Raw genomic sequence first — 27054 nt, 5'->3', positions numbered from 1 at the left:
TCTGAACAACGTAAACAACTTTGGTTAGATTAATTTAGCTGTGATTAAGTGCCAGATCCAGCTGAATACCTAGTACTCAACACTACGATGCAGAAAATGCATAATTATTCTATCTTTGCTTTCGCATAGAGAGCCGATTTGGTTATTGAATTAGCTTAGCTAGTTCTTTCTTTAATAGTGAATATAATTTGATGTCCCACTTTGCGTATCCAGCCGATTCATGTTAAGCAAAAAAAAAACACACTGAAATGGGTGAATAATAATGATAATGCTGATGGTAGTAGTGTTCTTGTTTCAGCTGTTCTTTCTGACTTGCGTTTTCGAACGTGTTCACTTTTGCAATCTTTATCACCCTCACTGCTTTAATTGAGCGTAGGCAGCGTTTGATAAAAGAAATTATGATGTCGGAACTTCTTTTACTACCTTTAAAAAAGGGTTGTTTCGCGAGCGAGAAGTTTATTCCGTGTTTCACAGCATTTATTATGGCATTGTTCTGATACCTGTGCAGCCACATATAGCTTACAATAAGCGTTTGTTCCGAGGCCGTAGAAGATATAAAACTTGGGGATTTTCGTTTTGTCCGTCATAAAAAGGCCGATTGCGGTAATTCCTGGGGAGAAACGTTTTAGGAACGTCGCAGCCGATATACAATGCTTCTTTCATCGAGCAAACAATCACTTTGTGGATCTGCGTGGTGTTTACGACACCGTTTTTGATATTGCACGTTGGTCATGGTCATATAACGAGACAAAAAGGAATAATGCGCTCGGAACGAGGACTGTTAGAATGTAAAAATACATAATTAACTGCCGGGCATCGCTTCTAAAAATAGCAGGTCAAGCACCATAAAGTAGCAGTTTTGTGTTCATTGTTGGAGGTGAGACAATCAAGACCTCAGCCGAGTGCTTGCTGAATTTATCACTTTTTATATAGAAACTAATGTATTGTTTGTAGCTTTTGAAAAAAAGGTTGCTGTCAACCACCATACGAGCTTATACAAAGGCCAAATTCAAGCCCAGTGCCGCGCTTATACACCAGCGAAATTCAAGGTGTACCGTTCCAGGATCCGCAGTAAGTGTCAGTAGCTAAACTAAAGTGGTGATTCGGTTCCGCAAACTTTTCGCGTGGTGCATTAATTTCGTGTACTGGGTCAATAGTTCGATGTAGTTTTCTTGGACGTTGCACCGAGGATGTCGGGGAGGCTTTATGAAATCATCAACGCGCCCTTTTGTGTAATTCTTCGCAATAATTCCTTGACGTTTTCTACGTACCTCCAATATGCTACGAAACGTTTGTATAACAAACTACGGGCATTGAAGGTTTTGAGTACCTGCAATGCCACTTTGAAAACACACGTTACTAGCAGAAAATATTGGACACTGGTAATTTTTTTTAATGGAAAGCCACAGAATTACGGCTATAGGCGTGGCTATAGCCATATTTCGCAGTTTGAACCAACACCTTTTTTTCGAAACAGCCGCGTTATTTCACAACGAAGCTGTGAAGTCGATAGGCAACGATAAATATTAGTCGACATTTCAAACGACAGTAAAGTTAATTAATGTTACCTGAGAGTGTCATTAGTTGGTTATTTTTACAAATGATATTCAAGATTTCTCAAGCAGATGGCCTGAAGAGTATGTCTTGGAAATATAGTCGCATATGATGTGTTTACAGCTGGTTTACGTGTGTTTCGTTTACAACTGCGCGCCACAAACGAATAGATGGTAGGCTTTACCATTGATGAGCCTTTCGCAACTTCAATTTTGATATTTTCGCCTCGGCGCTTTTGCAAACGAACTAGTGTCTAGCAGAAAAGAAGCCTAGTGGAGACCACGAGGGATGGAAGCGAAAGTGACGTCAAGCTTCTGAGGAATGTATGGGCGTAATATTGACTGTGCCTGAATAGCGTTTCTACTTGCCACGCTTTACGTACACGCCATGCAAACGCTCAGTCACGCAGTCTTACCAAGGCAATGAAAAGGCACTAGCCTAGCGATGACGTGATGTACAGGTAGCGCCAGACGCGGTACCTTGCCACGGTGAATTTTGATAACTTTAGGCAATGTTGTATCGTACATTTAGTGCCTTGAGGGTATGAAGTACTGAAATTTGCAATGAAGTACCATGTCAACAGCAGTACCTGTGCCAGGCACTTAAACACGAACACAATATACGCACGTATTTTCTAACTTGAGGAAGAAAGCAATTAAGAGTAACTGGAACCTGCAAAGCTGACGAGCCACTAGATGAAGTGGAGGCACATCTCTTGAGGTAACTGCATTTCTATCTATTCTTGGAAGGTTGGCCCACAAAGCACACAATAATTACAGTCAGGTATGCACGCAAAAGTAAGTAATCTTTAAAATAATACGGCTATTGGATATTTCCAACGTCGACCCACATGCTCCCGCGTACCACAAATCATGTTCTTCGGACACACATGTAAGAGCGTTTTGTCCTACAGCGCTTTGATGCCAGTGAATGGCATTCGTGACAGGGGAGGGAATAACTCGACGCCACACTCCACCTAACCTGCACGGGTTAGGTTCGTCAGCTACCAGAGTCCGAGCAAGATCGGGCATGTTTGAGGTGGTAATATTTTCCTAGAGCAGTATATGCCCCACCACGGTGGTCTAGTGGCTACGGTATTCGGCTGCTGACCCGCAGGTCGCGGGATCAAATCCCGGCTGCGGCGGCTCCATTTCCGATGGAGGCGGGAATGTTGTAGGCCCGCGTACTCAGATTTGGGTGCACGTTAAAGAGCCCCAGGGGTCGAAATTCCCGGAGCCCCCCACTACGGCGTCTCTTATAATCAAAATGGTGGTTGTGGGACGTTAAACTCCACATATCAGTCAATCAGAGTAATATATAAAAACTTAAGGACAGAACATATCCACAGGCTCTTGCGGCTGATTTGAGTTCATGACACTACAAACGGTCGTTGGGAACCTTCGCAGCCTCAGAGATTGGAGACCGCTGAAAAGAATGCCTGACAGGCTATTTTTCAGTGGTTGCGAATATTATTCAGCCTCCGAGATCACTTCTTTGTGCGTGCTCGTCTCTAAGGCCATACTATATTTATTTTAACATGTCGTTCGCATGCATGGAAGAGCTTCGCGTAAGCTGCACCACCAAAGCAGTTAGCACACGATGCCACAGTGTGTGTCTATGCAAACATTTCAAATAAAACGTGAGAATCGTTGGAAGGAGCGAAAACAGTTTTTTTTAAGTTGATATCCTTGGCAAGCACGTGCCCATTGTTTTATTGTTTGATGAACGTTGACACAAAAAAGACAGATTCATTTCAGTGCAAGACACAGAAATACAGCTGAAATATTGTGAGTGTAAATTATACACAAATATAAATACATACACAACATTATAACAACACCCACAAAACAGTAAACTGCAATAAATGCACACAACCACACAAGCAGTATACAGCGCAAATCGGCAGTAGTTGTCGCAGCACTTGACTCAGGCATGAACCACACAAACAAAAAAATGTTTGCTAGGTTTTCTCTTCTGCCACCGCGCAAATTCGACCCTACGCAATTTACATCACTCTTGCGCGAAAAACAGTCACAAACAGTTGCTGAAGCAAGAACAAATCAATTGAAGGTGCCATGCAAACTGTTAACGAGGCAAGAGAGCTTACTCAAAAGATTACGTCCTATATTTGCTAGCAAACATTTTTATATATTCAAAACTTCTCTTTTATTGCGCTCGTTAGAGCTTTAAGCAATTTGCGAGCGCCACAGATAACGATGCTAAGCAAAATAGCACTTTTCACAGGATTACACACATGCACTGATTTGCACTGATTATGACACATGTTCTGGCACAAAGAAAACGTAACAACGCGAACAGTGACTTACCTTGTTGAACCAAGAAACGATTTTTTTTTCGTAAACGCAGCGCGCAGCATTTCAATCGTTTTTTTTTTTTTTGTAAAGCAATCTACGAAAGTAACACGTGAAGAGCGCAAAAACTCTTTGCACCGAATCGCACCAAGAGAGAAATGTTGGTTCAAGGCTTGAAATTACGAATGTAATACGCACTTTACAAAGTAATGATGGCGTTCGTACTTGTAGCAGCATCCAAGCTGAGAGGCAGACGTCACAAGCGAGGACCACGACGCACGCAGCACACGTTATCGCAAATATTTTATCGCGTCTCTTTGCTGCGGTCCGTACTTTTTATTGCCCTAAATAGGCCCCGTAACATTTTTTAGCATGTTCAGTAAACGCTGCTGATCGGTAGTAGAGATTTCCGACAACACGCGAGCCAAATATTTTAGCGCAGCACGCGGCCTGGAATTCGCAATAAATGATCAAAGACCGCTAAAACTTGCTTTCTCTTCTCTCGACAAATCACGCAATAAGCCCAGAAATTACCCGTAGTAAGCCCATCTAACAGCTATTGGCTGATTTGAACATGGCGAGCTCGGTCGTTACAGATATCGCCGCGGGAGGACGCTACTTGTCCATGCGTGCGCGCGCTATCACACTGAAAAAGTCGCGCATTCGAAGAGAAAACAGAGAAGAGCGCTCAAAATCAGTAGGTGCGCGTGACGTTTTTCGCTCGCCCCTCCCATCCATCCATGCTTAGCTTCCAGCGCTTTCGTCGGGACGAGAGAAGAAAGAAAGCGATTGCAGCGTGTGACAAAATCTTTGTAACTCCGCTCGTACTAGACAGGGTCTTGAAAATTTGCGGCGTTGATTTTTCTGAAGCTATACACTTTTTCAGTGAATTAATTTAATGGTTACTCAAAAAAGTGTTTCAGTGCCCCTTTAAATGCTCATGAACACGGAGCGTGACGATGTTGCCGTCGCGTCAACGCCATGTGCACTTCCAGCTCCTGTCCGACCTTGTGCACGCGAAGCGACAGAGACGGATAAGACAGCCACGATCGCAGTCGCTAAAACAAGGAGTGTAAAATGCACTAGAAAAAGTACTGTAGTGGATAACTAGTACGTGAGTTTTCTTGAAAGAAGTGAGTGATGTGCTACCATCTTAGGGCCGGCGTGAAGCTGTGAAGCGCCACCACATTTGGCCGGAGTGGCCTCTCCTAATTTTTTATTACTCTAAAGTATTGCCGCGAAGCATTTTTGAGGTTAGTGTTGGGCATGCCGATAACTACCTGCGCGTGGCCTTGTCGTTTCCGACCGTGGTCGATGACGCGTCGTCATTTATCTCAGATGATCGTGGCCCGCATGTCGACTATACTGGACTACGAGATAGCCCTTGAATCTAGGGCGATTGTTCTAGCTGTATTGGGGGAGGGGGAGGCGTATCTAAATTGGTCAACACAGCTTTGCAATTCAGCGGGTATTTTGTTCCCGGACGGCCTTCGAGCAGGTTGTTGGCGACCACGGAAGCACTGCATTGCTTTTGCTTTTTTTGTGATGCTTTTTGTGAAATGCAAAAGTTGGTATTTAGGTAATGAATTTGCTGGTCTGTTTTTCTGAGCGTGAGCGTCATTGTGAGGAGCGCCCCTACACAGAACGCCAAGAAGGAACACACGTGAACTGAGCCCATGCTCGTCTGTTCCTTCCTGGTGCCTTGTCTAGTTGCACTACTCACGATGGTTACTATGTCCAAGCATTATGGGACCTGAAAGTCAACTCTTTGATAGTCCGCATTATAAATGCCGTGAAAATGTCTCCTCACTATACGTATCAGGCAGAAGCGATGCCTTTCATAAGATCAATAAAAAAAAGTGTCCCCCCCCCAAACCTTGATCCCCCAATTTTACTTCTTGCTCATGCTTATGTCAATCGTGACATCATGTGGTACCCGTGTAAGTTCGAACGCCATTAGGAGAGCTGCTTTGCCTTTAGTGCAAAACTGCCAGTATCTGTGAGCAGCTACGTACCGCCAAATATAATGTGTGCGCTTTCAACGTTCCTAGAAGCGCTTTAAACGTGGTTTACTGGTAGTTTGGTGTTACTACAGTGACAACTGTAATTTGGTGTTACATGCGTATCTCCTTCACCATCCATCGCTTTTTAGGAGCGGAGCTCCTCTAACCTTCTCCTGCCTGAAGCATAACCGGCACTATCTCCTGAACATTGTAATTGATGGTGCTGTTTCATATAAATACATACAAACTGCCGTTAAGTGAGGATACTTTAGATTGAGTTGTACCGCTACTCTCCAATTGGCTGCTGCGCGGGCTGCACTTTTGTGCGCGGAAAACGAGTGCCTCTCAGTCTCCTGGATCGTCCGTTTCAGCCATACATACATACATACATACATACATACATACATACATACATACATACATACATACATACATACATACATACATACATACATACATACATACATACATACATACATACATACATACATACATACATACATACATACATACATACATACATACATACATACATACATACATACATACATACATACATACATCGCCCACCGTGGTGGTCTAGTGGATAAGGTACTCGGCTGCTGACCTGCAGGTCGAAGGATCGAATCCCGGCTTCGGCGGCTGCATTTTCGGTGGAGGCGGAGATGTTGTAGGCCCGTGTGCTCAGAGTTGGGTGCACGTAAAAGAACCCCAGGTGGTCGAAATTTCCGGAGCCCTCCACTATGGCATCTCTCATAATCATATGATGGCTTTGGTATGTTAAACCCCACAAATAAATCAATTACATACGTACATACATACAAACTGACGAACGGACTTGCGGAGGGGCACACACACGGACGGACGGACGCATAGGCGGACAGACGGGTCAACGCATGAACGGACAGAGAGATGACCCGGCGGACACACAGACAGACGGACGCTTTGCTCCACTCATTATCATTCACTCCGTGGATATGCTGCGAATTTGTTTATGTTTTGTTTTGGCGGTATTAAGATATTTGAATATAGTTACGCAGTTTGTTCTTACTTATATGGTTTCAAGAAAACAAAGTTTTGCTAAATGCAACTATTAAAGTTAATCGTGGCCGTTTACGGAAGTTGCATACATGTAAGTCTTTTTTTTTTCGTATTCTTTCTGGTAACAACGACAACTTAAATTGGTGCTTTCAGAGTATGTACGTGCTACAAGCAATGACCATGTTATTTGGTAGAGCATACAGTTTGTTGTTCTTGATTTTTGGATGTTCGTCCGTAAGCAGTCAAAGTAAGTATCCTTGATTTTTTGCTGCAAGCCTAAATATATATGAATAACGCTTTAAGCAATACGTTCATTGCGAGATGTCAACGCGTTTTGATAGCGCCGGATACATCTTTACACAGATGACGAAATTCATGACCATTCACGCAATAGAAAAAAAACTGCATAACAGAGCACCTAGTAAGAGTTTGTATAAGTGATATAAACTGTAAAAATCATAACATTTAACAAATTATGGGCAGACATGTTCAAAAAATATTACAGAATGCACATAGGGAAATACAAGCACCGGAAGCCTAAAATATAGACACTGCTTCATGTCATAGCGGGACATTTGAGCAATAATTTTTCGAAAGAAGAAAAAAACGTATTCCGAATACATTTACAAGAATACTAATATTAGAATACCAGTTACATTTCGGGAACACTTATGTCCTCCTAAAACATTCACTAGGCGCACGTTAATATTGTGAATGTTACGTGCCCTTGAAACTTGCAAGTCAGCCCTATAACTTCAATCATTTACGGGCACCAAGGAATAAAAAAAACACACTAATTTATTCTAGACACACGATCTTTATTGCCAAGATGGTTGTTTCGTTAACAACGTTCCATAAATCGCAGTTTCTCAAATATGTTATTTATACAACGCTGCTTCAACCTCAACACAAGTCTGGTGAAGGACACATGGCTCGCGAAAACATATACGCGTAGCAACTGTGTTGACATACTGACGTACCTCGGAAGAGTAGGACTGCTTTCGCAATTCTGCTGTCACATCCTTGGGCACTGTACCACATGGGGTCATTTAGTGCCTGTGGGTAACCCTTCGGTGCTTTCCCCTGTGTTGGAGACCAGTGGTGTACTTTTACAAGCAGCGCAAGAAATAATACGGACACAATAAAAAAAGACATGAACTAGCGCTGGCTTACTATTAGGTTTTTTTAATTCACAACACATACTGCTCTCGGGAGCATGCCCGAAGAAACATACATACCCTTATCTCGCTCAACAACCAAGCCACACCATTGGCACGTACTTTAGTGAGATGCAATATTCGTTATCTAATGCGGCGTCACCAACAAAACAAGGTTTGCGTTTGAGGTAATTGGTACTCAATGTTCTATATATATATATATATATATATATATATATATATATATATATATATATATATATATATATATATATATATATATATATATATTGTAATGATGATTGTAGTAGGTCATCAAGCTCGGCAAACACATTGTCAGTGCACGAGACGCTTGGCCCGGACATTGACGCTGACTTCGCTGGCTAGGCCTGGCAGGTTGAATGACACATCGAAGTGCCTTCACCAAAGTCGTACGTATCGGCTGGTGCATTTCGACGACCTACGCTCCTACCTGGTCTCGAATAACAGTTCTGACTGTCGCAGTTCTTTTTTATAACACACACACACACACACACACACACACACACACATATATATATATATATATATATATATATATATATATATATATATATATATATATATATATATATATATATATATATATATATATATATATATATATATATATATATATATATATATATATATATATATATATATATATATATATAGCGGTGGTCTCGTTCCGGTAGATTTAACGCCATGGGGGTGGTAAGCAAGGGACTATTATTCAGCTGCACTCTCGTAATAAGATCACGTTGTACGTGGCCCCTAACGGGCTAGGAAGAGTGTTTGACACTCACCGCAATGACGCAGGTTGCCTTATCAGACGCTTTCACGTTTAAATGCACTTATATTACCTATGAAATGGGCGGCAGGTTAACCGCCACCGAAGCTCAGTTGGTAGAGCGTCGGAAGCGTTTTTCGAAGGTCGCAGGCTCGGTCCGTGCAACCGGCAAGTTTCTTTCTTCGCATTACATACCAATTGGCCCCCTTGTACTTTCCCTGGCGTTATTGTCTGTTAGCTTTCTTTATTATTGGGTCTAACAACGAAAACGAGCCCATATACATGCACTTTCCTATGTATTTATTTATTTATTTGTTTAATTACCAATCTCATCAGAGATTATAGCAGGGAGGGCATTTAAAAACATCTTTTTCATACAAAATCAAAATCGTTAAAATCACAAAAAGTGGAATTGTAAAACAACATACAGTTATTACATTATACAGAATAATGAAAACAGAAATCAAACAATTTTAGTAGCAACGAAAACATGGACTAAAATCAGCCAAAAGCTAATGGAAAAAGGTAAGGCATATATTTGAAAGATGACATAGGGTGAACGAGTACATATTATATTGAACCTATTTATTTAAATATTTTATCAACAACACGTTGATCGAAGAACATGTCACCTAAAATATTACCATCATAGAAAACAGGAACTCGATTTTAATAACATATAACAGACTCATCACTTATCGGGTTTATTTATGTTACAATGTCGCTAGTGTGATTTGTGAGGCAAGGAGTTCATTTTCAATTGCAGCTGTAAATACGTTTATGAATGATTTGGTGGTTGCGGTAGATATCAGTGCGTTCTAAGAGTTAATGGTTAGAGGAAAAATGAATGTTTGAAGCAATTAATGTTTAATAACTATTCGGCAAGGGTATGGGAATAATTATGATGGGTTGGTCTGCTGAAAAAAATATGCTTTAAAGTGTCTAGTTTTATTCGGTTGTGTAGTAGTTTAACCATTAGTTTTAGTAATGTTAGGTTCGTTCAGTTTTGCAGCGTAAAAATGCCAGCGTTGTTGAGTAGGTGTGTCAGTGAATCAGTTAGTCTATAGTTGTCAAAACTAAATTTTATTGCCTTAGGACTGAGTACGAGACATTATTCACTGTTCTAACTGCAGTGTAATTAATCAGGTGAGCTTCACTTCAAACAGTTTACCTTGCACGACCTTCGCATTGGTGTTTTTTTTTGTGGACCTAATACATCAAGTATTCCAAGTGAATTTTATTCTGCCACTACGAACCCACTACTTCAGATTAGTGAAGATTTCATTAACCCATGTTGATTACTCGTTAGACAATGAGCAGCGTGTGATTCTTCTATGAATGTCGTAAATAGTGTGTTCCTCGTGCGCTGTACACAAGTTTTCTTGCGTTTTTTTTTTTGTTTCTGCTAAAGTGACATCGCCACTTGAGCAGCTGCGGTGGAATTGGACTCACAGCTGTGAAACACCGCTTATGGAAGCTGTGGCGGACTGCGCGGTCAACATCAACAAGTATTTCTTCAACAAGACGGCCGGCATGTGCGAGAGGTTCTACTGGAATGGATGCTTAAAAAGAGGAGTATACGAAACGCGCTATGAGTGCGCACTAAGTTGCAACCCTGGTAAGTTATGAGAGGTGGGTCTTCTTATTTTTCCTCCCTTAAGTGTTCCTCAGCAGAGACAAGGAGTGGGGCAGTTACACTTAAGCAATAAAACACACAAAATTTTGTCTCTTCTGCAAAAAAGTTTTGAATGAAATGGCTACGGCTTCGAGCATCCGCTTTCTTTGTCTACCATGTGCAGGATTCGGGTACATGTGCACGGGCCGCGATCTCTTGTTGGTGAAAGTGGTGGTTGTCTCAACAGAATATGAAATAGGTGAAAATGAATAACACCTAACGAAGCAAGCTAGTTATTAAAAACGACTCTCTGTTATGTACACAATAGAGCCACCGGAACATTTCGGTGAAATTACAGTGTCGCACTACAAGCCGTGAGGCTTGACAAGCTGTTCTAAATTTAACGGTGCGCGGCCCCATGTGTTTTTAATGGGCGGTAAATAAATATACAGGGAAGCCACAGGCTTTGTAGTACGATACTATAATTTTACCAGAATGCTCTAGTCAATCTCTCACCGGGAGTTCTTTTTGGTATTTAGCTCAATTCATCAGATATAAAATTGTCTGCCTATTTCCCACTCAGTTATTGCATTACGCCATTGCTGCTATCGAGAGATGGCGCCACGTACAGATGTCCCCAAATTCTGGGGATGACTCCGCCATTCGCCAAAGCTCATGACAATCAAACAATATCGTCACGTACAACAGCGGCAGAGCAAACATCATTATGGACGACAGCCTGCGGTGGCGGTAAATCATATTTGATCGCGCTCGATTCCACACGGTAGATGGCGCAGAAAAAAATTTGGTCGTCAGCGCCGACGGGTGCCGAAACTGCCGAATTGAAACCACGTTAGCGCTTGAGAATCTAGAAGTGGGCCAAAAATGGTAGATCGGACTGAAAAAACTTGTCTGTGCGAGTCAGAAATGGTAACATTTGTTCGACCGCTTTTTGATGCCGTCACTGACGCCGAACTTCTGCGTGCTCCAGTAAGAAGTGAAGAAGGTTAAAATTAAGGATGTTGTAGGTAGCCGGCGCATCTAGCCTTGCACAATTTGCAGGCAATTGCCCCGCCCGGTTTTTTGTTTGCTAATTCTAGTTAATGTCTTTTGTTTGTTTTTTAACTAAGCACAAGCAGGCTTTTAAAATAAAAATCGTGCATATCGCGATTTAAGCCTGCATAAGACGGTGGCCTTTGTGCTATTCCACGTGCAGTGTTGTGCCAGTTCTCTATCTCGCTCCACTATACCCCAAACACTATTGTCACTTATCACCAGTCACATGCGAGGTCTGTAGCAATGAAAAATTTCAAGAGAAGTCGCGGCATCTTTTTTCTGAAGATCGAGGAACCATGCGGAAACACAATATTATTCACGCTGTCACATGGCGAGCTTAACTGTTGCAGTTCCTCAGGTAAACCTTGCCGTTCCTTCTTAAGCAAACGACATTTTTGAGCAAATAGTGTTCGATATCATCGTTTTCCTTGCACTTAGAGCACAAGGGCGTCACGGAGAGTCTGATCTTGTGGAGCCATGCTGGTGTACGTGCTGATCCCGTTCGGATGCGATGAAGCAAGCAGACCTCTTCCCTTGATAGCCCTTGTGTAACACATGGCTGGTGAGGCGTCCGCCATAACGAGTGAAAATGTTATTTACAGCCTCTCGTAAAATACGTTCATTATCTTTGGGAGCCTTCTTCGTTGGTGTAAGCACCAAAGCACTCCGAGCAAGTCTGTCAGCCACCTCATTACCCGCAATACGTACATGTGATGGAATCTATTGAAATTTAATGTTTATACCAATGCCATGCAGGTCTTTAAGGATTGGCAGTGATATTTCAGTGCATCTATTCAAAAGCAATCCATGTTTTAGCCGCTGCAAAGCGGGCTTACTGTCCGAAAACAGCACGACTTGTTGCTGCCTACATAACTTCAGTTTCTTCAGGGCTGCCTGAATTCCCACGCTTTCACATGCTGTCGATGAAACAATGCACTCGAGTCGCACTCCCCAGGACGCCTTTAGAGACGGGATCACAAACGCTGCCGCGCATGCTCCGCGCACTATGTCGACTGATTCATCAGTGAAAAATTTCAAATGATCGGCGTACTTTTCTTCAATTAATTCAAGTATTAAAGAACGTATCTCTTCTGTGGGTGTGGAATGCTTGCTGTGCATCCGTGGAATCGTCACCTGACAGTCGACATCGTCATGTGACCAAGGTGGGTCTTGTCGAAGTTGTCTTTGTTTGGAGAAATTGATGATAAGATGGCGAAAGGTGTTGAGGGCTATGAAAGCTCGCGATTTTGTGCGTCGCCGAAGGCGACTGAGTAGTGCTCGTCCTGGGCTGAAGTCACCAAGTTGGAAAAGCTGTGTCAGCAGTCGTTGAGAGGCGAGAAGACGTAACGACGGAAGACGAGCTTCATGAAGCACCTTTATGCTCGCTGCAAGCTTTGGCACTCCCAAAGCAACTCTGAGGCCTTAACGACGAAGCTTTTCCAGCCATTCGCACTGTGACTCACTCAGAGAGATCAGAGGCGATTGGAAAAACACACGATTGACAATTAATGCCTCGCATAACTTTATCATTGATGTTGGGTGGCTCCGCCAGCTTGTTCCTGCCATCCATCGAAGAATGTTTACATGGGGTGACAGCACTGACATTGTCTTGTCTACTGCTCGTCGCCAAATCATCCTGGTGTCTAGTTTGACTCCAAGGAATCTCATGTACTTAACTTGCTTTTTGATGCATCAAGAAGTAATATTTTCATCCTTGTTTCTCGTCTTCACATACCTGGGAATAGCATAAATTGACACTTTTCAGCTGATGTTGTTTGTCCAATAGATTCAAGATAGGTTTGTGCGGAGACTATAACTCTTTGGCCAATCATTTCCAATCGCTTATGTTGATATTCAGACAGCCAAATGCATATGTCGTCGGCATAAATTGATATCTGTACTGCCTCGCTCACAGTCTTGAGAGCATTAGGTAAACCAGCCATAGCCACATTGAACAACATTGGAGGCATGTCACTGCCCTGTGGCACCCCTCTGGTGATTTTCCTTTAGCTACTGAGTACTGTCCCTAACTTCACCTGCATGGAGCGATCACTCAAAAACGCCTGAACAAAGCGTAAAAGGTGCCCCGTTATTCCCATAGATGCAAGACCACAAATTATCGCACCTTGGAACACGTAGTCGTATGCTTTTGAAACGTCCAGGAATATTGCCCGAATTTAAAAGCCGTTTGCTTGTTGGTGTTCTATGTGAATCACCAAGTCCAAGATGTTGTCTTGTGCACTCAACCGTTGCCGAAACCCAGTCATACATGCTGAAAGGGCCTTGTGATTCTCCATCCCCCATGTCAGCCAAACACAGGCCAGCTTCTCCATCAGCTTCGCTACGCACGAAGTTAGTGATACTGGTCTGCGTGATGCCAGTTATGTTCTGCCTTTACCTGGCTTCAGCACTCGCACGACCCTGGCCATATTGCAGGCTTGAGGAATGTTTCCAGACTGCCAAACATAGTTGTAATGCATCAGAAGCCTGATCTTCAATTCTGCAGAGATATTTGTGATCGTTTGGTTTGTAATTCCGTCAGGTCCAGGAGCACAGCGTCGACGGAGACAAGTTTTGACTGACGTAAGTTCCCGCCGGGTGAAAGGTGCGTCGATGGCACAGGTGGAATCAGGCGGAAGTGGGTGAGGTGGTTCCCTTTCTCTTCCAATTACATACATGTCAGCAAACTCTTCGGCTAGAGACGGCATTTATGTATCCTTGAATAACACGAGGGCAATAAGCGGTCTCAAAGGCTCGGGCGTACTTCCGACCCTCTTTACCACTTGCCATATCCTTGACAGTGGTGTAAATACACTTAAACTCTCACAAAACGTTGCCCATTGTTTCCTCCGAAGTTTGTTGCTGTATCACCGTATTGCTGCACTAAATCTGTTGAACGGAATTTTGCTAGCAGGTTCACCACCTCTTCGCATAAGCCTTTTCTCTGCCCTTCTTCTGGCCGCACACAAATTACGGAGCTTTATGTCCGGGGCTGAAAAATGTACAGGTAACTTAAGTATAGTGGTTGCAGCAGCTCTACTCGCCAGCGTATTCTGAAACATATCCCCTGATCAGTGATCTAGATGCTCCTTGTAGCGATCCCAATTAGTTACTATGCAGGATTAAGCTACCGTCAAATGGTAACCAGAAACATTGATCAATATAGGGAAATGATCAGTGCCCATCCTGTCCGGAGCTGTGCAACACGTGTGTTGAACGTCACTTGAATGCAACGTCAAGTCAATAATACTTGTACAAGCTGGGAGCCTAAAGAATGTTACATTGCCATCATTCGCAATGCATAAGTCTCGCTTATCAATAGCCTTTCAGGACAACGTCCACGTGCATCCGAACTCTTGTCCCCCCCCCCCCCCCCCTGACGTGTGATGCGCATTGAAATCACTACAAATGATGCGCGGAGCTCAGTAACGATGACACAGGTCTTTCGAAAGTTTTTCTATGGAAATTTTCTTGTGAGGAGACGCATACACCGATGCAATGCTGACTTTGCGGTTTCCTATATGTGCCCTGATCACACAAACTTTTTTAACATCTGTGCACAAGTCCGCCACATTGAGTGCTACGTGTGGTATCTCTCTTCGTATATACACAGCGGCGCTTCCATTTGGGAAAGTCGTTATGGTGGGGTTCTTGTGAGTGATGTATCCAGTGATTCATCTTTGTCTCGGTAATCCGGCCTCCGACAGAGAAGTGAAGAGAATGCATTCTAGTCTGCCTGTTTCTTAAGTTGTTTATTTTCTGATGAATAAACATGTGCACACAAAAAATTAAAACAGTGCAGTTTTGACATTTTCAACCTGTTCTTTGAAAAGATTCACAAACTGTCCAACTGTAAGCAAAATATGCATGAGCTGTTTATGTCGTCTTACAGTTCACCCTAATTGGGCTGGGCATAGTGGTTGACGAATCATTCATTGACTATGGGCACCTGAAGAATGTTTGTTACGCGTTTTTAAAGCATTTAAATGTGCCGTAATTCAACAAGAAAACCATTGCTATTAGAACCAGCATAATTGTAATAATAATAAGTTTATTTCAGCATCAACAGGAAAGAAAGCAACACTGGTGAGGCTACGGGGGCTACCAAAAAGCCTCTAACAGCTTCACAAAGGCCAGTACCCCCCGTTTACAAAACTAAACAAGAAAAAAAAACAGTGGACAACAATTCACGTGCTAGTATGAAAAGGCCTCTAAACATAGCGACGGCTTATAGGTACAGTTGTCAATGTACCTTTGCAAGACAGAACAAAAATTATGTGGGCAGAAATCGCCCTTACTTCACTAGTTATGTAAGCGTATTAAATTGTTTAGCTTATAATATTAGCAGAGGAGTTAAGAGCCTGTGGCACGAGCGTAGGGGAGCGTAGGGGAATTTGTAGGAGCGTAGGGGATTTCCCACGTGTGACTGCTTTGTGTAGTGTATTGCGTAAGCAAGTTGTTTCAAATAACTCATTTGTTTTGGACCCTTTCAGGAGAAAGCGCTGGGAGGTGCACACAGACACCACCAATGGGATGCTCATCAGCCGCGCTGAGAGCGAGACGGCGATTTCTACCGCTGGCGAGAAGAAGTGGGCCTGACTACCTTCAACCAGGGCCGTCGATGAGGCATCCTCACAAGCCCCTAACAATGACTAGGCCCCCCACTCACTCCACTCCATCACTTAGAGTGAAAAAACCTCACAGAAAGCCCATAACACCTACATCGCCCATAGACTACAATTACGAGTTTGATGCATACTATTACGACAGCAAGACGCGAACTTGCAAGAAGTACAAGTTTTGTGGACCGCAGTCAGCGCCGCAGGGCAGCAATTTCTTCACGAGCATGACGGATTGCCTCATGGAATGCGAGTAAGCACGATTCAATTTGCACGGGAATGTTCCGCGCGAGATATGAAGGCGCCGTACAAGCCTGGCTTGCTCATTCGATATCGTAAATAGTTGTTTGCTGCCACAGATATTAAGCGTTGCGTTTCGCTTGCAGCTACTGCCACCTATTTACAGGGAATGTAAATAACTCTTACACAGGGACACAACACGGAGATGTCTTGCTGAAGAATGCACTCCAAATTTATATTCACGTATGCACAGGGTAGTGTCCCTTTAAAATACTCAATGTGTTCAATTATGGCGTCACAGCCGTAGAGGTAGCTCAATAACTAGACTAGGCCTGTTTGATATATTCACCGAGACAAGTGAAATAAAAGCCCATCGCACGAACATACGAGCCCATGTTAGTTTGAGCAATGAAATTGATGATAGATATGTGGGGTGGAACGTAGCAAAACTACCATATAATTATGAGAGACGCCGTAGTGGAGGGCTCCGGAAGTTTCGACCACCTATGGTTCTTTAACGTGCACCAAAATCTGAGCACACTGGCCTAGAGAATTTTCGTCTCCATCGAAAATGCAGCCTCCACAGCCGGGATTCCATCCCGTGACATGCGGGTCAGCAGCCGAGTATCTTAGCCACTAGACCACAGCGGCGAGGCTTGAGCAATGAAATTCAATCTAAAAATGGAGCACGTTCGATTGCGGCAAGCATACCTTAATGGTGAAGCCACATAACGTTAGACGCACGTCACAGCAGAAGAGACGTCTTCCATAGGCGCTTTTGGCTGGCCGATTCTGCGGCCCATTCCTCGTTCAGCCCAAGCGATAAACGTTGATCGATATCTGAAGTTTAACGTCCCAAAACCACCATAATAGAGACGCCATAGTGGAGGGCTCCGGAAATTTTGCCCTCGTGGGGTTCTTTAACGCACACCCAAATCTGAGCACATGGGCCTGCAGCATTTCCGCCTCCATCAGAAGTGCAGCCGCCGCAGTCGGGATTCCATCCCGCGACCTGCGTATCAGCAGCCGAGTACCTCAGCCACGATACCACCGTGGCGGGGCGAAACGCTTAACATTACCAGAGCGCTACGCGATTTTACGGTGTTCGCCAAGCGACTTTCGTTCAAGGCAATTCCAATCGCACCGGTGCATGTAAGTAAAAAGTACGTTGAAAACGAAAATAACAATTTACGTATCTTGCAGCAAGATAGGACATCCTGTTTCGAAACAGTGAGATGCCCCGCCGTGGTGGTCTAGTGGCTAAGGTACTCGGCTGCTGACCCGCAGGTCGCGGGTTCGAATCCCGGCTGCGGCGGCTGCATTTCCGATGGAGGCGGAAATGTTGTAGGCCCGTGTGCTCAGATTTGGGTGCACGTTAAAGAACCCCAGGTGGTCGAAATTTCCGGAGTCCTCCACTACGGCGTCTCTCATAATCATACGGTGGTTTTGGGACGTTAAACCCCACATATCATCATCATCGAAACAGTGAGAATTGATTGACTGGTTCACGCATGTACATTTTCTTTGTATTTTTGCCGCCTTCACTTAGAGCTGGACTACAATTTAAGCCTTCAAGGCAGCTCAACCGAATTTCAAACACCCTGCGTTGAGGGAACGCGTTCAGTAAACTAAAGATAATTTCTGAATGAGTGTTAAAGTGTCTGTCAAGAACTAAGTTGTTACTATTTACGCGAAATCTCTTTTTAGCGATGGCGTGAGGAGTACTTTGGACGTAAGTACCAAAGATGCAGCTCTAGGCGCTTCTTCATGTCCCGAAGTGTCAACTCTCAATCGTTTCGTAGTGTGTCACTGCACATGCGCGGATTTTTGGAGGGATTCGCTGCAACGACTACTCGGAGAAGGCACCTATCCTCGTGCATCCCGAAGTGCTGTCAGGTCTTGTGTGTTTGCCTAATAATCGGTGCGTTTTTCGAGGAGCGCGGACTCGCGGCACAAGAGGCTGAGATTTTAGTTGTTTCACCTCGTGTCACGTGATTCTTCGCTCGCTACAGTCCACGCTGATGGTCCGCTCATGCACGCGCTCAGCGCCTGACCATCTGGCGCGTGCGCAGTTGTGTAAACACCAACTTCCTGAGCGAAGCGAGAGGCAAATCGCGGTCAGCTAAAAGCGTTTAATAACCAACTACACGGCAGTTAGATCAAAACACAAAAGACAATCCCATCAGGCTAGTTGGCGACGTTCGATTACTGTAAGTAGCGGGCCACTTTACGAAGGGCGAATACAAGAACAGCAAACCGCAAGCCTTGGTGGTTTTTTCTTTCTGTATCTATCCTTCGTGAAGTGTTGTGCTACAAAACATCCGGCTGTTGGTTCAGCAACGCCTTGCGTGGAACAGATGGACCAGCTAACTACCACGCCGCAGCTCTAGCGCGTCTTCGCCACATGTTCCCGCTCTTACTTGCGGCCTCTATTCTACATAAAGCATTGTCCTGAACAGGCAATGAAAGGTAAATTGTGCAACCAGTGAGAAATGATGTGCGCTGACGGGCATCAAACATCAATGAGAATAATTATTATGAGAAAAGGGGGTAGGGGGGAGGGGCAACAACGAGCCACATCAGCTGCGGTCGCATTGCAGATCTTCTTTCACACAAAAAATGATAATTTTGTGAAATTGTGTTCAGCGCTTTGTTCTATGAAACTTGGCCTAGAAAACGTTTTAACGCGAAAGCCTTAAGGAGCTCGTTTCGCAGAGATGTCGGTGTCGGTGTGTTCGTCGGCGTCGTTTATTATGAGCCAGGATCGAACCGGGCCGCTTGTGTGGCAAGCAGATGTTTTACCACGGCACGAGATTTGTTCACTGTCATGAATGTCATGCCACGGAAGGAGTCTCCTAAACGCATCATATGTGCGTTGAAGAAGCGTGTAATAGCGCCAGGCGTCAAGAGATGCTGAATGGCGCCGTGAGTGGGTGTTAGAAAGGCCCATTCATTACAAAGCGCTGAGACATATTTAGTAATCATCAGCAGGAGAAACACCAAGAAAGCGAACAGCAGCGAACACTTTTGTGCGTGGCCCTACGTACGCTTACGGGGACCTTTGCTGATTCGCAAAAAAATAATAATAATGGTGCAGGGGGCACTTGACAACTGTGCTTGCTGTAGGTATTCAGTTACACTTTGGAACGGCTAATGTTACGCACCCAGTCTTTCGTTTTTTCGCGGCACTGTTGACGATAGTTATAGCACGAGAATAGAACGACGACACCTAGACAAGAAGGGCACGATGTCTTTCCTGTCCTTATTGTCTCTGTGTCGTCGTTCTGTTCTTGCGCTATAACTATCGCAATGTCATACCAACTAGCTCAAGCTGCCAGACTTCCAAGGCACTGTTGAGACACGCACCGAGAACCGAAGCAGGAAAGCGATTGAGAATTCGATGAGCACGGCCCGACAACACTGTTATGATTTACTATCGGGCGAAGATCAAGCTCCCTTAATATTTATTTGGACCTTATTCGCACAAAAATTGCTGTCGAAAAAAAGGCATTTATTCTCACACATTCCTCTTTCTGACAAGGTTCCCGAAATGATGAGGAAGACGTACTTCTCACAAATATTAACTATATCGATAGGAATGTCGCCTTCCTTGAAAAATTGTTAAAAAACACATAACGCTGTGAACAGGAATAATAAGCATACATATAATAATTTGTAGTGTACGTTGCATATGTTCGGTGTCTTCGAAAGTAATTATCATGTAGCGAACATATTAAAATGTAATATATTTAAACAAAGCGTCCTAAGAAAACTTGTCAGATGCGAAAAACATTTTGAAATTGAATATTCCGAAATAAGTTTACAATACACTCCAATTATTGACAAAACCTATAATGAATGCGTGAGAAAGGTAAAAAAAAAAGTTCAATCAGCAATGTTTTGCCATAATGTTCTGTGTGATACACCAAACATATACAACTTCATAGAAATGGCAGAGGAGGCTCAGGGCCACAGCTGAGTAACTTGGCATAAATTGAGGAGAAATGACGCCTGGTGTCTATCACGTTAATTTTTCTCATTTATTTTCAGAGGGTTTCCAATCGTAAAGACCAACTAAGAAGACGCGTAGCGCGGTCACTGACATGCATCTGGTTTTCTCCTGTTTGCAGTACATTGTTTGAATTTACGTAACTCTTCAGTGACGCCGACCGAGTGCGAAATTCCCAGTTGAATAAATTTGTTCTCAAATGAAGTTATTCACGTCATTTCCGGGTGGCTCTTGTTCTGCTGCTTATAAAATATTGACGTAAATAAATTCTGTCTGAATTAGGTTCAGTATCTTTAACACTGCAATGTGAGTTTCTTTTTGTTTATCGAACAGTATCATACTGAAACTGGTGTGCTGTGGTGCCAAGTGAACGGTTTGTCGCTCGAAAGGCCCACAAAACTTTAGTAAAATTCAGTTCTGTGGTTTCATGCGTAAGACCCTCCATGTGTTTGTGAAGTAAGTCTGGGGCTCCGCATAATTACGATTCCTATTGTTTCTTTAAAGAGAACCAAAATATATGTATATGGGTGCTATCTTGGTTTCCCCTCGTTCAAGGGCAGCCGCTGTAGTGGAGAATCGAACAAGCGTTATCTTGTTCACAACTGACGCAACTTGACAAGTTTGAGGAATTATCGCTTCAACGGTGGACGCGCAGAAGTCTGCCTAAATAGGGTTGCATTCCAGAGGGACGCGATGAGCCTGAAGGTTGTTGATGCTGCTGAATTTCGTCCGTCGCGTACGCTGTCGGCCTCAATGCTTCGGTATATAATTTGGGGGAAACGGGGAGCTCTTTAAAATTCGAGAGTTGTGTCTGCAGCACAGTGGATCACTAGCGAAGCTGCCACGGCAGGTGAATATTTTGCAATGTCTGCGATGGCTGACAGCTTCTTCTGGGACAATTGGCATGACCAGAACCGAGAAACTGGGGAACCCTTAAGCTTCTCCTTTCAGAGCGGAGCGCGATAGCGGTATTTCCAATTATGTTCGCTTTGTGTATGACGTGTATGACAGATGCCGTTAGACAGTCTTTTATAGGAGTAGATGGTCATGACCCAATGTTCTTGGCGTTTTTGTGTCCTGCATAACCACCGCAGCTAATGTGCTTTGCGAGCTGTCTTTAAGCAAAGGAAGAGTTACCGTACAGCCAATCACGGCGAGTATTGACACTCGTTCGATAAGCCTCAAAGTAACAGGAAAACACAACTGATGTAAGAAAGTAGCAGCCTAACCGCTGGCGGAAGATACATTTGGTCATACGGCCAATGGCCGAAATGAATGATTTAGCTAGGATTTAAATAAATTACGTAAACACTCTTGTGCGAGCACGCCTTCACCCTCCGAATGATCAACATGGCGTAGTGGACTTTTCTGGCCCCAAGAGCCAGGTGCTCCTAGAACTTCTGCTACCTCATAGCAGATGCCAATAATCCCCCATTGAGAGCCTACCAAAAAGAGGTTCCTCTAGGGTAAAGTCTTCAGGGCACTCAGCGAAGCAATGCAATAAAAAAAATAAAGCGTTGAAATAGAGACGGGTTTGAGCGAAGATACGAACAGCATGGCATCAGAGGTGAAATTTGACAGGCGGTTTCAGCGTTCAGCTGCGTTGTGGACGAATGACGAAAAAAATCACGTGATGACGCACCGTATGACCCCACGGTGACGTTACAGGTCGTCAAAATTTGTGCCCATTGTGACATCACAGCGATGTCATGTGCGGTCGCAGCTTCGTCCAAAGGGGGTGCGATTGATTGATTGATTGGTATGTGGGGTTGAACGTCCCACTCCACAGCCATCATAGACTCCATAGTGAAGCGCTCCGGAAATTGCAGCCACCCGGAGTTGTTCAACGCGCACTCAAATCTGAACACATGAGCCTACAACATTCTCGCCTTCATTATTGCAAAAGGGGGTCCGATTTCTGAGGCAATGTAAAACCAGGCGAGGTGCCCTCGACCATTAGAGCAGTGCAAAGCAGTGAAACAGTGTAGAAATCTGTAGAACGGTAGCGAGCCGGAATGTATTGAACAAAACAATATTACGTGGGGTTTTACGACCCAAAACAATGATACGAATATTAGGGACGCCACAGTGGAGGGCCTCGAAAATTTCGATCTTCTCGTGCTCTTTAGCGTGTGCTGAGAACGCACAGCGCACGGGCATATATCTCTTCCCGAAGGGACAAACTGCTATTTCGATTTTTCTACCACCCTCCCGAAAGTAATATAAATAATAATAATGATAATAATAATGTTTATTTTTCATCAAAAGTTTGATAAAGGACAGCTGGAGGTAAAAGCTGCTCTCAGAAAAAGGCAGCTTGACAAAGGCCCAGAGCCACCTTTTAGCCCGACAGCAGTGGCAAAAAGTCAGCAGTGTGAACTTAACAACAACAACAACAACAACAACAACAACAACAACAACAACAACAACAACAACAACAACAACAACAACAACAACAACAATGACGATGACGACGACAAAATAAATAAATAAATACATGAATAAAAATACATAGAAAAATATAAAAATATCAAGTCCAAATTCTAAATATAGAAATAGCAACCATGATAATACAGCTACTGCAAAGAAATCTTAAAAACTAAACATGTGCATATCGCGCAATTGAGTCTGTGTACAGTGTAAGATATCCACACCACCTTTCACATATTTAATAAGTAACGTAGGAACTATGTAGAATAAATTATCTGCGAAGTAGTTTGTTCTCGAAATTTTTATTTACCATGTTTCCTTATTCTATGTTTTGAATAATGTATTATTTGGCTGCAGTTTTGCGAGGTCGTACAAAAAATGTCGTCTTTCTTTCAATTCACGCCTGATGGCCAATGCTAAGTTAAAATTGTAGAGACAATGAATGGGTAGTATTCCAGCCTGCTGAAACAACTCGCTTGTGTGAGCATCATCGGACAGGTTAAATATGATTCTAACATACTTCTTTTGCATTAGGTACAGTTTTGCCGTTTCCAAATCTTGCTGTTAGATTATTAGTGTACTCTGATAATATCTTTTTAGGTAGTGGTTTTAACCTTTCAGATACAAAATGAGCTAGTGATGGTGCAATAACTAACAAACAACGAACTAATACAAGTTTCCAAGAACTGCTTATATTACAAAATTCAACCAAACATGTGGTCGTTCCTAGTAGTCAGTTCTATTAGATATTGTCCTTTGGTATGACCCGAGCGTTGTAACCAAAGGGGAAACGCTGCCTTTACAAAGTGATCATCAGGCAGTCGTTACAGATAAAACAGTTCCCTGGTCCCGATCGCTGTGCATATCCCAAGGCCAGTATTCTTATACGAGAAAGGCGACTTTGACGTCACTCAGACAGAATTATTTACGTGCATATCAATATTCCCGAGTGTGTCAGAAAGGTGCAGAGCATTCATGGTGCAGCTTTCACCGCAAACTATCAGAGCTACTATAGAAATATGGCCTCACATTATTCCCGGGCCAAAAACAAAAACGAAAACGTGCGTGGTTTATTGAAAAAGTGCGCAAGTTGGTACGAAAAGTACGAAGTGCGTACCGAAACTGATATAAAAATTCCACTTCACTTGACCGCCCGATCACAAATGATGCAACCAGGGCACTCAAGGAAACAAAGTAAAAAGTTGTTTCCCAGTAAAACACGGATCCGAGAAAAAAACCTCAGATCCTTCTACAAACAAAAAATATTGTAGAAATAATGAAACTTTCATTCTAGCTAAAAATTCAATAAATTCAATGAAACTATACGATAAGAAGTGGCGCTGAAAAGAATGAATGTTTAATGGTTGTTTAAAATTGGCGTGTTCTGACGTAACAAACGCCGGTATAGTATGAATTTCCCCTAACGTTAGCTCCTTGGACGGCGTACTAGAAATAATCATACACGTAAACTTTATAAACTATCTCTTGCGGGAGCAGGACACCTAAAAAGCCATCGGTGCTGATAGTATTCCATCGCATATACTAAAAAATGGCATGGTATTATAAAACAACATCTTCGTGTTCTATTTAAACTATCTTATGGGACGCTTCGTGTCACAGGGCTGGGAATGGCGGCTGTTGATCTTTAATTTAATTTATTTGATTCGTCACAGTACAGTGTAACAGGAGGCGGAGGGAAAAGCCGCAATGACGGCTTAAGGGATCCTTCGCCCCCTTTCGCTTATCCTATCTTTTAATCATGAGACAAAAACTACAGACCCATTTTCTTAACGACAGTAATTTAGATGCTTTCTAAAGAGATATTATGTAGTCAATTATTTAAATACATTGAATCAATGAGCTGTTTTATTGCCTCCAAGCTCGAATTTTGTAGTGGTCACTACTGTACTACTTAATTATTTGAATTTTAACAGTATATAGGTAACTCCCTTGACATAAACATGCCAACGCACCATTCCTAGACTTTGAAAAACCGTTTAAAACAGCGTTTCAACTCTTTCTAAATGATAAGATGCCTAAACACACACGATCAGACCCAAAATTTCATTATTAACAATCTAAATGGTCGTTAACACTGTGTATTCTGTAATGATTGTAGGTCATCACTCCTTAACATCGTCTGCATGTGTGCCGAAAGGCACCATCTTGGGGCTACGGTTGTTCCTCGTATCTAATAATGAGATTGTAGATTACATTAGACTTCGTTAAGTTGTTTTCGGGCCACTGCGTTGTCTCCAGGGGAGCCAGTTCAATATCAGTCAACAATCCAGCAGACCAACCTTGATAAAGTAGCGAACTGGTGCGATCACTGGCAGATGTTCTGCAATACTAGTAAATCTAGTCGTAGACAAATATTCAAGCATAAAAACACTATAGATTTTACTTAGGCAATGAAGCGAAAACGAGGCGTTCGTTCGTGTTCTTTGTTGCGTTCGTCTCGTCTGCGCCTTATTCCTTCCGTAAAACATGCACCAATTAGCTCCAAAAAAGTTCTACTTCAACACTATAGAAATTGAAGGTCCAAACACTAACACAATATCAGAGTGCTAATATATCGATGCACTTTACGCTGAAACTTATAACGCCAGAGACAGCGGACGTATGGGCCCTGAACACGCTGAAAGGGGAATACAAGGTATATATTGCCTTTTGGAATTTATGCAGCTCCAGCTATTTTTAAACGCTCTATAGAGACTATGCTGTACGGCATCACATGCATGTGCGCATACCTACATGATACCTAGATGAAAATGATGCTATGGAACACGTCGACACATCACATGCATGTGCGCATACCTAGATGACGTGATCATCAGTCAAAAAGACACCACGGAACACGTTGACAGACTGGAAGAATTGCTGAAGATGCTACGGTAGTACAACCTTCGTTTAGCCAAAAACAAGTTCTCTATTGTGTTGCGACAAGCCTATTTTCTGGGACACCGAATCGAGGAGACATTGATTGATTAATATGTGGTGTTTAACGTCCCAAAACCACCGCATGATTATGAGAGACACCGTAGTCGAGGGCTCCGGAAATTTCGACAACCTGGGGTTCTCAAATGTGCACCCAATTTGAGCACACGGGCCTGCAACATTTTTGCCTCCATCGGAAATGCAGCCGCGGCAGCCGGGATTCAAACCAGAGACCTGTGAGTCAGCAGCCGAGTACCTTAGCCACTGGACCACCGTGGTGGGGCAATCGACAAAACAGCTGTCCAAACTAATTAAGAGGAAGTTTGAGCCATAACGGTCACTCCAACACCAAACTGCAAACAAGAGCTTAAATTTTTTCTCGGGATGCAGGATTTCTGTGACAGATTCTTCAAATACAGGGCAACAGTTGCCAGCTGTCTCTAGCAGCTCCTTTAGAAGGATGCCACAAGATGGGAACACAGCATTTGATAAGCTCAAAACATTGCTTCTTAGTCAGACCGTACTGGCACACTACGACGAACAGAAGGAGATTCTTATCTCTTGTGACACTTCACGTGCCATACAGTACAGGAGCTGTTTTGTCTCTACGTGATGTCCAGCATAGAGAGGCGCCTATCGCTTTCACATCTCGGATGCTATAGGTCTGACATAACGCAATTATGCTGAGTTGGACAGAGATGGCCTTGCTGTGATGTTTACATTTTTGAAGTTCCATGTGTATATTGCCGGAAGAAAGGTGACTTTTTTCACTGACCTTCGACCATCCTTCGGCATACTGAGTTCACGAAAGCCAATGGCTGAAGTCTTTTTCTATGGATGACCAGATGGTGCATCAAGTTATCGGCGCATGACTACAGCAAAATCTACAGGCATGGCAAGAACAATCGAAACGCGGATGCGTTGAGTCAATTGCCATTACAAAAGCGTCTCGATGAACCCTGGCCTCCAGGCGATGTTCTACTCTTCGAAGCTTTATCGAGACCTCTTTTGAGTGCTGCCGAGATACCACGCCTGACACTACAATACAGCAACATGCAGGTGTTGAACGAGGACGAGTAGGATTCCACAGTGGATAAACTCCATGGAGATGAGTTTGCTCCTTACCTTCCACGTGTGACCCTTATAGCATTGCATCACGAGTGCACCATACTTGAATCACGAGTGACCACACCGAGCTCAGCACGTTCTCATGTTCTGGCGCTTATGCATGCTGGTCACAGAGGCATGGTAGCCATGCAGAAGTGCGCAA

General features: G+C 43.4%; 1 protein-coding gene across 1 annotated transcript; it reads left to right on the top strand.

The window, feature by feature from the left end:
- Positions 1–1008: 1008 nt before the first annotated feature.
- Positions 1009–20621, top strand: LOC119167952 (kunitz-type serine protease inhibitor 6-like). The gene is made up of 4 exons (XM_075866819.1): positions 1009–1071; positions 10290–10496; positions 16043–16421; positions 20459–20621. Coding segments are annotated over exons 1-4 (615 nt in total). The 5' UTR covers positions 1009–1070; the 3' UTR covers positions 20487–20621.
- Positions 20622–27054: the final 6433 nt, after the last annotated feature.

The sequence above is a fragment of the Rhipicephalus microplus genome, chromosome 6, assembly GCF_043290135.1.
Source record: "Rhipicephalus microplus isolate Deutch F79 chromosome 6, USDA_Rmic, whole genome shotgun sequence".
In the NCBI taxonomy this organism is placed as follows: domain Eukaryota; kingdom Metazoa; phylum Arthropoda; class Arachnida; order Ixodida; family Ixodidae; genus Rhipicephalus; species Rhipicephalus microplus.
The sequence above is the reverse complement of the archived record's forward strand: the minus strand, read 5'-3'. Positions and strand labels throughout refer to the sequence as shown.